This window comes from Musca domestica, unplaced genomic scaffold (genome assembly GCF_030504385.1).
Source record: "Musca domestica strain aabys unplaced genomic scaffold, Musca_domestica.polishedcontigs.V.1.1 14, whole genome shotgun sequence".
Taxonomy (NCBI): Eukaryota; Metazoa; Arthropoda; class Insecta; order Diptera; family Muscidae; genus Musca; species Musca domestica.
Genome location: NW_026712192.1, coordinates 9,201,362 through 9,219,712, shown reverse-complemented (window position 1 = coordinate 9,219,712; position 18,351 = coordinate 9,201,362). Strand labels below are relative to the sequence as shown.

Sequence of the window (18,351 nt, the reverse complement as noted above, 5' to 3'; positions counted from 1 at the left end):
ATTAGCAAAGTGGTGTAGGGAAAGTCGACCCCGCCCGTCTTTAGGACTTTCTTTACTGGTTTTTTTACAGTTAAGTCATTTCCCATAAATTCCAAAAGAGAAAAAAATTTAAAGGTTTCTAGAATAAATTTAGTATGGGGTTTTAGTTTTCTTGTTTATTGCGAAACCCAGCTAAATGAAAATGCTATCAACGAAGGGATAAATTTTAGATGCACATTAGAAAAATTTAATTTATTGTCTTAATCATTTTCTGCAAACATTACATGACTTCTAATTACTTTGACGATAATTGTAGGAATGTTCGCAAACATTAAGGACAACTAATGACAAATATTTACTTCTTCCTGTAGACATAACCACCGTTGGCAGCGTATTGAGTACCAATGTCAGCGCCAACTGAGGAATAACTTCCAGAACCAGTGGAAAATGATTGTTGATGGAAAGTAGCAGGGGCCAAGTAACTTGTGTGGACTGGAGGTAAATATTCAACAGAAGGAGCAGAAAAATATTGCTGATGTCGACGCACCGTCGGGGCAGAATAGGATGAGAATGATTGCACGGCTGGAGCAGAGTAAATATTTTCAGGTTGGCGAACAGAATAAGATGAGAATGATTGCAGTGCTGGACCAGAATAGGTGTTATGAACGGGAGGCAAGTATTGATTCGATGGAGCCGGGTATTTTTGCTGGAATGGTGGCAAATACGTATTCAACAAATGGCTAACATCGCCAGAGGCAAAAGCCAAAAGGCCAAAAATAGCAGCTACGAATAGTTTCTACAGGAGTAAAAACAACAACAAAAAACATAAGTAGAAATTTATAAAAATTTAAATTTAAAATATTTTTTACCATTTTAAATAGAATTAGTTTTCAAATGCTTGAGCACAGATCGTTTTGAAATGAAACAAGGAACTGATGCTCTGCGTAAATCCCGCTTGCCAATTTATAGCAAAAAACTATGGTATTACAGGGTATCAATCCTCAGAATAATGAACGCAATTCAATTGCCGACGTTTGTTCTTTGGTTTTTTTTTGCCATTGCTGTAAATGAGGCTAAACCAGTTTTGTTTTTGTATTCCTAGGCATCTAAACACATAAAAATAGTAATAAAATTAATTTTGAAATTTGTATGAATCAATTGCCTGCTGCTGAGTAGAACCTATGAAATAACATAGCAATTAAAATTAAAACTCTCACGTAATTAAGTTGACAAGTATATTTAAGAATAATGCAGAAGATATATGGAGGTTAGGCTAAAATTATAAATAAATAAAAATAAATAAAATCAGAACAAAAATATGTAAAGAAAGTCTTAAAGTCTTTATGATACCCTACACCACTTTGCTAATTTAGTAGAGCTCCACATAACAATTAAAAGTTTTTATGGGAGAATTTAATCATACATGCTATGATTATATTATTATTTAAAGGACTAAATATGCCGAAGCATTTGCATCTTTTCAATTCGGACTTGTATTGCCCATTTGGTGCACAATTAATTTGAAATCGGATAAAAATATATATGGGAGCTATATCAAAATCTGAACCGATCTCGATAAAATTTAGCAAATGTATTTTTGAGCTGTATTTGATATATTTCCCCAAATATTGTTGTTACAGGGTTCATATTACGGCTGCGGAGGACAAAAATAACAAATCGGATGAACAATATATAGGGGAGCTATAGCTATATCTGAACCGATTTCGATAAAATTTGGCATACTTATTTTCAGGTCCAATCTGTTCGTACGTGCAAAATTTCATACTATTCGGACTGATATTACACGTTTGGTGCTCAATAAAAGCCAATCGGACGAAGATATATATGGGAGCTATATCTAAATTTTGACCTATTATCTCCAATTTCAATAGGGTTCATCCTTGGGCCAAACAAATTATTTGTGCAAAATTTAATCTGGATAGGGCAATAAATGCGAACTGCACTTTGTTTACAAAAGTACATGGATAGACGGACGGACATGCATAAATCGACTCAGAATGTGATTCTATGCAGATCATCAAAAGGAACTATGGGTCTATCTCGTTTCCTTTTGCCTGTTACAAACAAATGCACAAAGACATAATACCCTGACCACCTTGTGGTATAAAAATATAATGGAGTGTATTTCGGGATTGATGCTAGCCACTTTTTGCAGAATAGACCTTAAATCGGATTAAGGATAAATATGGGAGCTACATCAATATCTTAGTTGTTCTCGATAAAATTCTCTATAAGATATCTGGTACCAAATATCATTGTTGTCGGATGCATATTACGAATTAAACACCAAATCGGATGAAACATATATATGGGAGATATAGTTACATTTGAACCGATTTTTTCAAAATTTGATGTACTTGCTTTCGGCCGGATGTACCAAACTTCAGATCATTACGACTGATATTGGTCATTTGGAGCACAATTAATCCGAAATCGGTTGAAGATATATATGACAGCTATATACAAATCAGATCTAATCGTAATAAAGCTTGACAGAGGTATTTCCGGGGACCAAATATTATTTTTGTCGAATGCATATTACGAATATGAAGGACTTAAAAACCAAATCAGATGAGACATATATATAGGACTGAATTGGGTCGGATGTACCAAAATTCAGTTCATTTGAACTGATTTTGGGTATTTGGTGCAAAATTAACCCGAAATCAGTTGAGGATATATATGCTAGCTATATCCAAATCTGAACCGATCTTGACTCATTTCAGAGTTGTATCTGATATCTGGTACAAAATATCATTGTTGTGGAATGTATATTACTGTTGTGAGGGACTTTTAACCCCAAATCGGATAAAACATATACATATATGGGATCTATATAGCACCCAATCGGATGAAACATACACTCGTACATGGCAGATATAGCTATTTCTTAACCGATTTTCACGATTTAAAGCACTTGTTTTTTTCAGAATTTCTTCGGAAGTGCCAAAATTCAATCCATTTGGGTGCAAAAAAAAACCTGAAATCGGAAAAAGATATATATGGGAGCTGGTAAATGTGGGTAAGATCATCAATATATTGAATATCGGTGGGTACCGGCTTTTTGGAAATCTTAAACCAATATGGACAATGTTTTGACACGGTTGATTTGAAATACAAATACCGATATATATATACAAATACGATAGAAAATGTGGCTTAAATTATAACAAGTAAAAAAGCTGTAAATTCAACCGGGCCGAACATTGAATACCTTCCACCGAATTTGGCAATTTTCAAAGAATTAAATCCGTTAAAAATTCTAATTATATTAGGGTCTATACGACGACGTGGACCTGCAAAGGCAACTTTTGTCATAAGCCATTACAGTATTCAAATGCAAAACTTGAAAAAAATCGATGAATAATGTCGCTAAAATCATCAAAATACCGAATATACGGAAGTATCATTTTATTGGGGCTATACCAAGGCATGGACCTGCACAGACAATTTTCTGCCATAGATTGTAGTGCCCATTACGAACTTCAAATACCAAATTTGAAACAATTCAGGTGAATAATGTCGCTAAAATCATCAAAATACCGAATATCAGGAGTTACCATTATAAGGGGGCTATACCAAAATGTGGACCTACATTGCGCATTTTCAATATCAAAAGTTCTGCAGACTTTGTACATTTTACATTTAAGTAAAATTTTTTCAACCTACTTCATTTTGTTCGGAAGCTAGAGTGATTTCCACAGACTGGTAGACGCACGGACATCGCTAAGTCGACATAGAATTTTATGCTGATGAAAAATACATATACTTTGAGGAGTCAAAAATGTATATTTCTAGGAGTTACAAATACCCTCCATACTATGGTGTAGGGTATAAACATTGCGTTTGCAGGTCCACGTCTTCGTACAGCTCCCATACAACGGTACCCCCGATATTCGGTAGTTAGATGGTTTTGAAGCCATTATTAACCGGAATTGTTTCAAATTTCGTACTTGAAGCTCGTAATGGGTACTACAACCTGTGACGGTTGTAGTTCATAACGGGTACTAAAGCCTTATTAAGCATCAAGTCTCCATTAAGCCCCTGTATAACGGGTTTCCTTTGAGTGGTATTTTTCGACGGATTTGTTTTGTAAATTTTTCAAGTTCCTTCAAAATGGTGGAGAGTTCTAAATGTTAGAACCGGCCGAACTTTACTGCTTTTTTAGTTCTACTCTGATAATCTGCTGGATTTTCCATGTAATTATGTGTTGTTGTGTTGCACAGTGTAATCGGAAATGCGACGAAGCTGTGTCTATTAAAATTAGTCTTCATTCCTTTTTAATATCGTATAAAAAAGTTTTTATTTAAAAAAAATATTGAATTGATTTAATTTTAACATTAAAATGGATATAACAATTACGCATAAATGAAACTATACAACTGAGTGAGAAAAATACTATAACAAGCTGAAACGCAAATCACAGCCCTTCAAAGCTCACATGTGATTTACTTCTTGTAGACATAACCACCGTTGGCAGCATATTGAGTACCAACATCAGCACCAGCGGATGAGTAGCTACCAGAGCCAGCGGAGAACGATTGTTGGTGGTATGTGGCGGCAGGAGCAGAGTAGGTGGTTTGGACAGCTGGAGCAGAGTAGGTGGATTGGACAGCTGGGGCAGAGTAGGTGGTCTGGACAGCTGGGGCAGAGTAGGTGGCCTGGACAGCTGGGGCGGAGTAGCTGACAGATGGAGCAGAGTAAGAGCTTTGAACAGGTGGCAAGTATTCACTGGCTGGAGCAGAGTAGTGTTCATGAACAGCTGGGGCTGGGGCGGAATAGCTGGAGAAGGATTGAACAGCGGGAGCAGAGTAAGTGGTCTGGACAGCTGGAGCAGAATAACTGGCGGTAGGGGCAGAGTAGGTGCTCTGCACAGGAGGCAAGTATTCGTTGGATGGTGAAGAGGCAGAGTAGCTCTGTTGCACAGGAGGCAAATAGTTGTTGGCCAAATGGCTAACATCGGCGGAGGCCAAAGCCAAAAGAGCAAAAGAAGCAGCTACGAAAAATTTCTACAAAAAAAGAATGAAAAGTATTCAATTACGATTTTTTGTTTCAACTGCATTAAATTTAATCCGAAAAGGCAAAACCCAAAAGGGTATCGCTTATGTTATACTAACCATTTTGAAAGATTTTTGATGTGAATGCAAGACCACTGATCTTTGTGAAGTGAGCGAAGGAACTGATGCTCTTCGGCAATCGCACTTGCCAATTTATAGCCAAAAACTATTTTTTTCGCAGGGTCCAGCTATCAGCAGACCTACCGCACGCAAGTTCAGACGTCGGTTCTCTGTTGTTGTTGTTGTTGTAAGACAGGGTTAAACAAGTTTATGTTTTATATATTTTTTTTTTTTTTTGGCTTTTTTATTCATTTGCTTCTTACAAAGTTTCCATGGCATCAACAGCAACAACAACAACGACACCGGCGCTAAGGAGAGGCGAAGTATATGAATAAAAAAAAAATCACAGCCAGCAAAACCAGCATGCAGCAAAAATCAAAAGAAAAGATTGAGAAAACAACGCAAAATGTAGATATGAAAAAAATGACCAACATTAATTCAATATTATTTGTTTTGCCTTAAACAATATTTAGTGGAAAACACAAAATTCTAAAAATATAAATAATTTACTGCTATTTTTTCAAAAGTATTTGAAAGATTCTATTGACTTCTGAAAGACATTTGTCACACGCAAATACGTTATGTTGTGATTAAGTCTGTTAGCTACACTGAGGAAAATTAAACTGCTACAGTTTATTTTTATTAGGTAAACCAATTTTATATTAGCATTTAAAAACCAGTAAGGAATATTCAAAAGTCTTGCGTGGCCGACTATATGATACCCTAAACCACCATGCTTTCTTAGTAGAGCTCCCGTTTATTTGAAGTAGATCAAACCACCTACCAATATTTGGCTTTAGTGCAATTATAATTTGGTTTCAGACGGAACTAATATAGTGGAAGCATTTTCACTAAATTTGACGGAGACATTTAAATCTTTTCTACAAAATAACATAACAGGATTATATTTAGAACAAGTAAACAAGAGCTATAGTCATGCGAGGCCGACCATGTGATACCCTACAATACTACAATATATTAAAATCCATTTTGGAAGATTTCGCTTTTGAAATTATGGCATAGAGCAATGCCCAGATATTACCCTTAGCCTTTTAATCAGAGACATTTGCCAAATATTTAGGCACTCCTTCGTGCTGTAAGTTGTTGTGGTCCATTTTACAGCTAAATGTAATCCAGTGGTCATAAAAAATTATAGATTTCATCCCTATCCTTAACTCTATTTTCATGGAAAATTCCGGGTCGATTGGTTTCAATTGTGTGATCAGGCAAGTTTCTTTGTTTTTGGTTCATTTGAACCCCTAAATATTTTGTGATCATCTCCAAATGAAAGAGGCCCCCTGTATCTCCAAATTTGGACTCATCTATATGATTTGCTTGTCTACGATATTTTGCTATATTCGTAAACGAAATCAGCATAAAAAGCCAGAAGTTCTTTTGAGTATTTAGGATCATTTTATGCGAGATTTCGTGTCCTTTGGTTTCTATTTGTGACTTTAATACCGGCTGCAAAATCAACAACAACAAGTTGTTGGTCTATTTCAACACCTTAATATATTGCGATCAATTTTAAAAACAATTGTCCCAGTCCTTCTGAGCCTAACTGAACCCTTACGAGGATCAGACGATATTTGTAATCTGCATATAATAATCCCAACTTGTGTTGTAAGGTGAAAAAATATTACAAAATAGACAGAATATTTTAAGTCAAATTGAAAAAACCGATTGCGATAATAAATATGAAAAAATAAAAAAATGTCACAAAATATTAACAATCCATACTAACATCCTTATTAACATCTTTTAAAGCGATTTTTTTTTAGATTTTATACTTTAGTGCCAAGATGGCATTCTGAATTGACGACATTTGTCAAAATCGGTACAACCATTCTTGAGATATAAGCATTCTAGCTAACATCCCCTTGCTTTGTATATACACATTGTATATATTTCGCTATATATGTCCGATATATTTACTCTCGGCATCTACATAACGCTCAGAATTGACCTTTTCGTCTAATTGTTATTTCGCCGGTAATTAAAATATTTGGGGTTTAATGGAAAATGTAATTTTTATTTAAACAAATGTTATGATCTATTTCAACCACTAAATAAAACATGATGACCGTCAAATTTCCGCTTCGATGGGTCCATAATTGCGACCTGTGGAGCAACTGCAAAATCAGGAAATTTTCAGTTTCAGTTTTTGGTCCATTTCAACCCCTAAATATTATGCTATTATATCCAAAATCAAAAGGCTTCTATTCTGGCCCTATCCCCACCACCATTCTAAATTTCGTAAGAATCAGAGAGAGATGAGAATCATGGAAAAACGGACGGACGGACATACATAGCTAGATCGACTCAGCTCTGCGGGATAGCAAGATCCATTTGTATTTTCCTATGTGGGAAACCAATATTTGAAGGTGTTACATAATTTTTGGCCCAATCAAACTTATAATACCCCCAACACATAGTGTTGTATGGTATAAAAATATATATTGTAGGCGAGTTCCACAGAATGAAACCGTACATCCCAAAATTCAGTCCATTTGGGCTGATATTAGCCATTATTTTCAAAATTAACCTGAAATCGGATTAAGGATATATATGCGAGTAATATCCAATTCTTAGATGTGCATGATGAAATTTGGCAAAGGCCGAGCTCTATAATATATCTGGTACCAAGCATTGTTGTTGACCAAATCGGATGAAACATATATATGAGAGCTTTAGCTATATATGAACCGATTTTATCCAAATTTAATGTACTTGCTTCTAAACAGAATTAGATCGGATGAACCAAAACCCAGGACTTTTGGATAGATATTGGTCATTTGGAGCACAATCACCCGAATTCGGTTGAGGATATATATGGGATCCGATTATCACCTATTTCAATAGAGTTCGTTCTTGGGCCAAACAAATATTGTTTGCAAAATATCATCTTAATCGGATATAAATGCGACGTGCACTTTATTCACCAGAATACATGTCCGTTTTCATACTGGTATTGGGTTTTTTGTGGGTGTTTTAGATACTTTTAAAACATCAGGCCGGAACTGATTAGCACTGCTGCAAGTTTTCATACCCTCCACCATACATAGTATGGATGGTATATTAAGTTCATCATTCCGTGTGTAACTCATCGAAATAATAATTTTAGACCCAACAAAGTAACTATATTCTTGATCAGCGTAAAATTCGATTTATCCCTGTCATCGAAGAGGTCGAATATGTCCACGATATCGTATACCCCATATGACGGCACATCCCGATATTCGGTATTTTGATGATTTTTAAGTTTCTTCCAAATGGTGGAGGGTATTAAACGTTCGGCCCGGTCGAACTTAGCTGCCTTTTTAATCGTTTTTTTTACCAAATTCAAAATGTTGACCGCACAAAGGGAGTTGCATGATGGAGTGGGCCGATATTGTCAATTTTCGCACCCGTCCTAGCAATGACATAAAAAATAATAGGATTTGCAAAGTTTAACCAAAACTGAATGATATTTTCTTGTTTTATACCGTAAATTATTTTCTGTGAAATTTTGGTTGCGGAGATACCAGAAGGAGTGGGACGATATTGCTCATCTCCGAGCTCGTTTAAAGTTTGACAAAGATATTACTATATACTAAGTTTAGATCAAGACGGTTACTGACTTCGAGAGCTATCGTGCGCACAATAGCAGCCATCAGACAGACAGATGGATGGACAAATCTAGATCGACACCAAATGTCCTGAAACAAATTTGGTCCGAAGAGACATTGGGTCTAAAACCGTTATTTCAATCGGACGCGTTTTGGCCATATCCTCTGTAGCCACATGGCATTATGGAGATTCTTCTGCATTATTATAGGTGGTCTCGTTTTTCCATACATTAAATCTAATTTTTTGAACGCATTTAGTGTTGCACTTACTAGTTCACGGATTTATTTCTGTAGTTTGAAAATTTTGTTTTCCTCCGCTGTCAGACGATCAATTTTCTGAAAAACCAAACAAAAAATATTCAAATGCAATAACTAATTTTTAAAAATTTCTTTAAGTGTATCAACTTATTTCATTGAACAAATGATTATCTATGCAAAAAAAAAATATATTCAAAGCCAACAAAGATGCACGCCTTTTGTCAATTTTTTTGTTTTGTTTTATTTCTTCAAATTTTGATTTATGACTTTAGCGAATATGACACTCAAAGAGGACTGCATAATTATAAATGACTTAATTATCCACTAAATATTGACGGCTAACATGTGTGGGGTGAGAGCATCAGTTAATTTGTTCATATTAATATTTTCATAGATTTTTTTTTTGTTAATTACAATTATGCCACATAAACATATCTCGGGGCATATAAAATGTGCTTATAAGCGTGATTATGTTTTTTTTTTGTCATGTGAGCGGAACTTAACCTCTGCAGCTAGAAATGGGAGCAAAGATTAGTTGAAATGCATGGGGATATTAAGTTATAAAGTTTTTTAATTAATTTAAGTGGCTAGATTTTATTTATACTGAAAATAAATTTTAATAACATTTAGAAAGTAAAAGATCGTCGAAGTTAGCTGATATTAGGTGGGTATAAAAGTGTATGCTGGCAAAACGATTTTGTAGTTGTGGCTTATTTAGCAAGAAATAGGGTTTTCAGTATTCCAAACCAATCTCGATCAGTGATGTACCTGTAAATATAGATTTAATAGGATGCTGGTGTTTGGCAGGATTTATACTCCTTGAGCAGAGATTGTCTTCTCTAGATTCCATCAGCTCTATGAATACTATGGGAAATAATGGTTCTGTCCATGTTTCTTTAGATGAAACCCGTTTCAGATGGATTCGAAGTTCGATTAAGCCATGCCCCTTCGTCATGCTGGTTGGTCCGCACAATAACTCTCGAAGGAAAATTCACTCTTATCTAAACTTTACACATAGTAATAGTTCTACCACATTTAGATCGAGTTGTGAAATAACTGACTGAATGATTGATCGAGAATCAACGGCCAGACAAAACGACTGAAGCTAGAATTTTGAAATTTCGCACGAGGATCAGTAATGATGCGCAGGCGTTAGACAAGACAGGGCTTCTTTTTATTCGTACTAAAAGTATACGAAAAGTACTAAATTTTAGTAAAAAAATAATATTTTGCAATGAGTAACAAGTTAAAAAGCAGTAAGTTCGGCCAGGCCGAATTTTGAATACCCACCACCATTTGGAACGAATTTGAAAATAAAATAAACAATTCTGTTAAACTTTTAAAAATACCGAATATAGCCGTTATATTGGTGTCTATACGACGTGGACCCACACAGGCATTGTTTGTCATAAGTCATTACCAAATTCAAATGCGGAACTTGAAATAAACAGTGAATAATGTAGCTAAAATCATCAAAATATCGTATATAGGGAGGTACCGTTATATCGGAGCTGTGCGAGGACCTGGACCAGAATAGACAATTTTCTGTCATTACGAGCTTCAAATACGACAATTCAAACAATTTCGGTGAGTATTGTACTTAAACTCGTCAAAATACCGAATATAGGGAGGTACTGGTTGTATAAGGCCTATACGAAGACCTGGACCTGAACAGGCAATTTTCTGTCACAGACTGTAGTTTCCATTTCGAACTACAAATACCAAATTTGAAACAATTCCGGTGAATAATGACGCTAAAATCACCAAAGTACCGAATATAGGGACGTACCGTTATATGGGGGCTATACGAAGACGTGGACCTGCATAGACAATTTTCTGTCTTAGTCTGGCCTTTTCGAACTTCAAATACCAAATTTGAAACAATTCCGGAGCATAATGTCGCAAAAATCATCAAAATACCGAATATCGGGAGGTACCGTTATATGGGGGCTATATGAAAACGTGGACCTACATGGTCCATTTACGAACTTAACCTGCCTACTGAAAAAATAAATATGTGTGCAAAATTTTAGCCTTCTGTCTCAATTCGACGGACATCGCTAAATCGACTTAGAATTTTACGCTGATCAATAATATGTATACTTTGTTTGGTCTGCCATGAGCATTACGAGGAGTTACAAACGGAATGACAAAGTTAATATACCCTCCATAGTATAGTGGAGGGTATAAAAATTCCGAAATTTGGAATGAGAGTCACTGATGGAGTGCAGGATAGATGTACCAAAGTGTTGGGAACCTTAAGGTTACAAAAAGATCTGAAATGTGCTAAACTTCTACAAGGGTAGAGCAAAAACCATGAAATTTTGGTATGAGAATCTAGATTAGAAAGTAAGTTTGATATAGGAAGGTGATTTTGGAAATTTGTACTAAGTGTGCCATCTATACTAATTGGTACTAAAATTGCAACCGTAGGATTTAGGATAAACAGATGAAGCTGGAATTTTTTGATAGTAGGTTTGTGATAAAGAGGTGGTTTGGAAAATGTGTAACACAAGTGTACTAAATATTACTATATTTAGTACAATTTGGTATTGGATAAACAGACAGTGCTTGAAATCTGTAAATTTGTACTAAAATCGCTGTTCATGTGTAACTTGGACATATGGAGGTAGTTTCAGATATGTATACTATAATTTTACGAATAGTACTGAATGGTACTATATTTGGTATTGGATAAAGAGATAGAGCCGTAATCCTGAAATCCACTCTTGGTGTCTGTGGTTAATATTTGAAGGTGGTTTTGGAAATATGTACTATACAAATAAATGTATTATAAAAATTTCTAAATAGTATTAAATTTGGTAGAATTTGGTCTTGAGTGCACAGACAGTGCTTGAAATCTGAAATTTGATATTAGGGTCGCTGTTCATGTGTTGCCTGGGCACATGGAGGCCATTTCGGAATTGTGTATTATAATTGTACGAAAAGTAATAAATAATTCTAAATTTGGTATTGGACGAAAGGATAGAGATAAATCTAAAATGTTTATATTTACATAACTGATGGTATCTGTGTTTGAGATTTGGCGGTAGTTTGGAAATGCGTCCTTTATTTATATGAAAAGTACTAAATTGTACAAAATTTGGAATTGGGTGCAGGGATGGGGCTGGAATCCTGAAATTTGTTATGAATGTTTCTCTTGATGTCTATGGTTAAGACTTGATGGCGGTTTTGGAAATGTTTACTATCATTGTATAAAAAGTAATAAATTTGGTATTGAATGAACAGATAGTGCTTGAAATCTGAAATTTGATAAAAGGGTCGCTGTTCATGTGTGTAGCCTGGACATGTGGAGGTGGTCTTGGAAATGTGTACTATAATTGTACGAAAAGTGCTAATGGTATTAAATTTGGTATTGGGTGAAGGAATCGAACTGGAATTCCATAATTTGATATTGATGTGTCTGTTGCTAGCTGGGATTGAGATATTGAGGTGGCTTTGGATATATGTACTAGAATTTTACGAAAGTACTATAATACCCAACTTTGTATTGGATGAAGGAATAAAGCTGAAATCCTTAAATTTTAAATATAGTACACTGTCGGTGTCTGTCGTAAAGATATAGAGGAGATATTCGAAATGGATGCCATAATTGTACGAAAAAGTATTGAATGGTACTAAATTGGGTATTGGGTGAAGGGATAGAGCTGGAATCTCGAAATTTCATATTGAGGTCTCTGTTGGTATCTGGAATTGAGATATAGAGGGGGTTTTGGAAATGTATACTATTATTGTTTGAAAAGCACTAAAATCGGTATTGGGTGAAGGAAAGAGCTTAAATCATACAATTAGATGTGAATATCACTTTTGTTGCCGATACTTGACAAAAAGATCTGGTTTTGTATAAATGTACTATACTTGGACTAAATGGTACTTAGTTTGGTAACAGAGGAAATAAAAGAGCTGTAATCCAGAAATTGGATATTGGGGTCCCCGTTAGTATCTGTGGTATATATATGGAGATTATTATGGAAATGCGTACTTTAACTGTACGAAAAGAACTAAATCTTACTAAATTAGATATTGGGTGAAGGGATAGAGCTGAAATCCTGAGAGTTGATATTGACGCCACTTTTGAAATAAGGATATAGTTTTGAAATAAGGAGGTGGATTGGCAATGTGTACTTGGATTGTTCGAAAAGAACGAAATGGTACTAAGTTTGAATATTAACAAGTTAAAAAGTATCTGTCTGTTTTTCCCGACAGATGTATATTTTCAGCCAATGTACGATCATTTAAAAATATTTTGACTTTTGTTATGATTATTCAAACTCGTGACCCTCTATGGAGTAGGTTCCGATGAAGGAGCCAATATTGGCCATTTCCCATCGGACCTTACTAAATATGATATAAATATGGCGACGTGCCAGGTTTGGACTATATTGGTAACTTCCTTAACTTAACATGACATATATGATAACTTTTAGAAAATGTTAACATGCGCGTGAGATACCAGATATAGTCGACCGAAGTATTCCATTTTCATGCTTCATCTAATACATATAAAGATATTGGTATGGGCAATATATGAAGAAAAATTTATATCCAATTTATGGAAAATCATAAATTCCATATTCATCTCAGGTTTCTGGCAAAGAGAGATATATTTTGGATATAGCAAGTTGTAAAGAATCGCTGACTTGTTTCGCAAGTGATGACAGATAAAAGTAATTAAAATTGTGACCTTTGTGGGCGAGGTACCAGAAGGGTTCACAGATATTGTATTACCAAAAATGTTTGTTATTTCGCTTTCTTTGTTCGTTGTGTTTTCCAAAATCTTGAACGCTATGGGCAAGTAGCAAAAGAACTGGTCCGATCTCTACCATCTTTATAACAGATCTTGTATTGATGGAGATATACCAAGTCTTGAATGGAATCGGATGTTCATTTCGCTTTTTATGAGCTTCATGGATATTCAAAAATTTTTGCCTTTGAGGGGAAGGTATCAGAAGTAGTGCACTGATATATCTCATCTTCAAAGTAGATCTTTTGTTAGTGGAAATACAATACAATCGCATTCTTACATTACATTTTATAAGAGTTATAATTATTCTAAATTTTTGCCCTTGATGGAGTGGGCCGATATTATCCAATTTTTCATCTGACCTAGAACTGATGCAGATATTAGGATTTGCAAAGTTGTAACAAAATCGAATTATTCCTTCTCTTTCTGTGCAGATTTTTTTTTTTGAAAATTTCGACCTTTTTTGGGGGAGATACCAAAAGAAGTGAACCGATGTACTCCATCTTGTCACCAGAACTTGGGTAATTAAATTATTGCGATGTGTGAAATTTGAAGACAATCGAACTTGAACTCACATTTTATAAGAAATATAATTATTCATAATTTTGCCCCTATGTGGGGGAGGTACTTGATGGTGTGGACCGAAATTGCCCATCTCCGAACTCGATCTAAATTTGACAATAATATTACGATGTATCAACTTTGGATTAAATCGGATACTATCTTCGAGAGTTATCGTGCGCACCAGCCAGCCAAACAGACAGGCGGACGGACGTGCATCGCTAGATCGACCCCAAAATGTCCTGAAATGGATTTGGTCAAATGAGACCTAGGGTCTTAAACCATTATTTCGACGAGGCACGTTTTTGCCGTATCAAATGATCCTCTGTAGCCATTTGGCTGAGGGTATAACAAATGATATATACCCTCTGTAGCCATATGGCTGAGGGTATAACAAATGATATATACTCTCTGTAGCCATATGGCTGAGGGTATAAAAAACCGGTTGAATATGAAAAAATCCAATTTGGGCTGATATTACATATATGGTGGACAATATCCGTAAAATCGAAGCACTTGTTTTTAGGCCGAAATCTGTCGTAAGAGTCACAATTCGGTCCATTTGGGCTGATAGTAGCCATTATTTGCACAATAAACCTGAAATCGGATAAAGGGTATATATGGGAGCTATAGCTATATCTGAACCGATTTTCACCAAAATTTAAAGTACTTGCTTCTGGGCTGAATCCCGACGGATGTGCCAAAATTCAGTCCATTGGGGTTGAAATTAACTATTTAATGCACAATAAACGTGATATCAGATAAAGATATACATTGGAGCTATATCCAAATCTAATCCACTCTCGATAAAATTTGACAGAGGTATTTCTGGGCTGTATCTGGTACCAAAGATTGTTGTTGTATGCATATTACGAATGTGGGGGACTTAAACACCAAATTGGATTAAACATACATATGGGAGCTATTGCCATATCTGAACCGATTTCGATATACTTGCTTCTAGACGGAATTCGGTCGGATGTGCCAAAATACAGGTCATTTGGACTGATATCGATCATTTAGTACACAATTAACACGAAATCGGTTGAAGATATATAGGGTTGCCCATATTCGACGGACCCTTTGGGCCCATTCCAATCGACGAGGCTTGTCCGCAGGCAACATTCTTTGCGTCAATTGAATTTTGTACTGGAACAAATGCAAATCAATGCTAATAATCCGTTGTAAAGTGGACCGAGCCATGCCCAACTGCTGAGAACGGCGTTTTTGGAATGTTCTTGGGGACCACTCAACACTGGCTCGTACAGCAGCGATATTCTCGGTCGATCGCCTTGGTCGACTTTTATATGGCCTCTTCGGATTAGAAAGAGCCTTACTAGTCGAAAATTTTTCGTATAAACGCTTAATGGTGTTCTTAGAAGGCGCACTTCTCACATTTTATATTGTTTTAAAAGCACATTGAGTTTTCACAATTGACTTCTTCTGTTGAATGTAAATTTCAGAGCGCTCGCGTGGCGTGTATTGGTTCATGGTAAAAATCTGCTTGGACTGACGCTTCAAACTCGGTATGTCATTAAGCGATGTGATATCTCTGTAAAAAGTTATGGCGTTGCCAGATGGGTCCGTCGAATATGGGCAACCCTGTGTATGGAAGCTATGTCAAATTTTCAACCGATTCTCACCAATTTCAATAGGGTTTGTCCTTGGGCCAAACAATTATTGTTTAGAAAGTTTCATCTCAATCGGATAATAAATGCGACCTGCATTTTGTTCACAAAAATACATGGACAGACGGACTTATGACATGCTTACTTCTTTAAATTTTAAGTTTATTTTACCTTTAATTTTATCCGGCATTTATACAAACAACCATAACCTTATCGTGAGAATTGTTTACCTCTTTTGAGTTTTTCTTCACACATTCGACGATTCTCCTCCCACTTCAACTACACTACAATACAGATTGAAATTAACTCAGGGCAAACTATTTTAAATTCCTTAGCTCACGTTTAAGTGTAGACGTCAAATTATAGGACACATTATTCATTCATAAAATTAGTCAACATTTTGGTCTTTCGAGGTAGAGATAACTTAAGTTACTCATGAATGGTTTTTATGAAATACAAATTGCTCTAAATATTTACAAAAACATAGGAAGAACCTCTAAAGCTTAAAAAATACGTGCTCGAAAATTTTACACTTCATTTTACCACATTCTAGATGCGTAATGAAGGTCGCATTTTGTGGTTGACGGATGTGTTTTGTTTTTCATTTTCTGTTTTTCTTGGATAAACATCATAATGGGCAAAGTTAATTTGCGGTCTATTAGAATGCATACTTTTTACGATTCTCCAACATACATATTCCAAAATGTCAATAAACTAGACAATAAAACATGATAAATATCTTCACTTAGTGTGACGAGTAGATGAGATGCCACAGCAAGAATGGAATTGAAATGTTTCATTTAAAAACTGGAAGACTGAATAAATTAAAATGAATGGGTGTGTTTTAGAATAAAGAATCATAAACACTGAAGTGACACGCGGCTTATGTCATACACTAAAATAACTGACCTGTAATGCAATAAAGATTTACTGGTGACAATAATATTCGTGGTTTAGTATGATAATCAAATATGATTTAGACCTCACAAAGTTTGTATACTCTTGAGCAGCATAAAATTTTATGACGATTTAGCAATAACCGTCCGTCTGTCCGTCTGTGGAAATCACTCTAGCTTCCGAACGAAATGACGTAAATTGATAAAATTTTACTGAAATGAATTTTATACCTGCAGTACTTTTGGTATTGAAAATGGGCCATGTAGGCCCACGTTTTAGTATAGTCCCCATATGCAGGCACCTCCCGATATTCAGTACTTTGATGATTTTAGCATATTCGGCATTTCGATGATTTTAGCGGCATTATTCACCAGAATTGTTTCAAATTTGGTATTTGAAGTTCGTAAAGGATACTGCAGCCTAAGGCAGAAAATTGTCCATTCAGGTTCACGCTTTCGTATAGCCCCCATATAATAGCACCTCCCTATATTGTTGATTTCAGCTACATTATTTACCTTTTTTTCAAGTTTCGCATTTGAATGTTGTAATGGTTTGTGACAAAAGTTGCCTATGCAGGTCCACGTCGTCGTTTAGAACCTAATATGACGGCTACATGTGGTATTTTTAGGATTTTAACAGAATTTTTAACGGTTGAGGGTATTCGAAGTTCGGGCCGGCCGATCTTACAGCTTTTTTACTTGTTTTTCTCTGTAATTATAATTTGGTTACTCGCTGTAATAAACATTCCTATAGGAAGGGTTTGTAGAATTATTTCTTTCAAAATATTTTAAATCCGAATGTGCCTTCGTATGAGGCCATGATAAATATATAGGTCCAAGTTCTGGTATTGTTCCCATAAAACTGTAATTATTTCGTGTTTTGCAAGAGTTATAAATATTCAAAATTTTTAACTTTCGTGTGGGAGGTACATGATGGAGTGGGTCGATATTGTCCATTTTCGCATTTGTTCTAGCACTGATACAAATATTAGGATATGCAAAACTTAAACAAAATTAGATGATTTTTTCTTGTTATATAAGGTGAGTTATATTCTATTAAAATGTTGATTTTTGTGGGGGAGGTACCAGAAGGAGTGGACCGATATTGCCCATTTCCGAACTCGATATAAGTTTTTCAATAATATTACGATGTACCAAGTTTGTGTAAAATCTGATACTCCCTTCGCACCAGCCAGCCAGACAGACGGATTGGCCCCAATTATTATTTCAATGAGGTAGGTTTTGGCCGTATCAAATGATATATACCATCTGTAGCCACATGGCTGAGGATATAATTATAGAGGCATTTTCAACGGCTCTAATTTTGTAATTTCCTTCCAAATAGTTGAGGGTATTGAAAGTTCGGCCCGGCAGAACTTATTGGCATTTTTTATGAAACAACATTTCCTTTATATTGATTTCAACATACAGATGCACTTCAAATGGAAAGATGCATTTAATATACAGTTTGAGATGAAAAAACTCCAACCAACTTCAGACTGCTGTCATTTCTAAGCC

The 18,351-nt window shown here is 35.4% G+C and overlaps 2 protein-coding genes across 2 annotated transcripts; both read right to left on the bottom strand.

Moving 5' to 3' along the window:
* Positions 1-240: 240 nt before the first annotated feature.
* On the bottom strand, positions 241-1,026 carry LOC101901578 (uncharacterized). Its single transcript, XM_005181394.4, has 2 exons — positions 849-1,026; positions 241-775 (listed from the first exon to the last, which is right to left on the bottom strand). The coding sequence occupies exons 1-2, from the start codon at positions 849-851 to the stop codon at positions 335-337; spliced, it is 444 nt and encodes a 147-aa protein (XP_005181451.1). The 5' UTR covers positions 852-1,026; the 3' UTR covers positions 241-334.
* Positions 1,027-4,307: 3,281 nt separating this feature from the next.
* LOC101900544 (cuticle protein 16.5) lies at positions 4,308-5,241 on the bottom strand. Its single transcript, XM_005181388.4, has 2 exons — positions 5,118-5,241; positions 4,308-5,009 (listed from the first exon to the last, which is right to left on the bottom strand). The coding sequence occupies exons 1-2, from the start codon at positions 5,118-5,120 to the stop codon at positions 4,449-4,451; spliced, it is 564 nt and encodes a 187-aa protein (XP_005181445.1). The 5' UTR covers positions 5,121-5,241; the 3' UTR covers positions 4,308-4,448.
* Between the last annotated feature and the right edge of the window lie 13,110 nt (positions 5,242-18,351).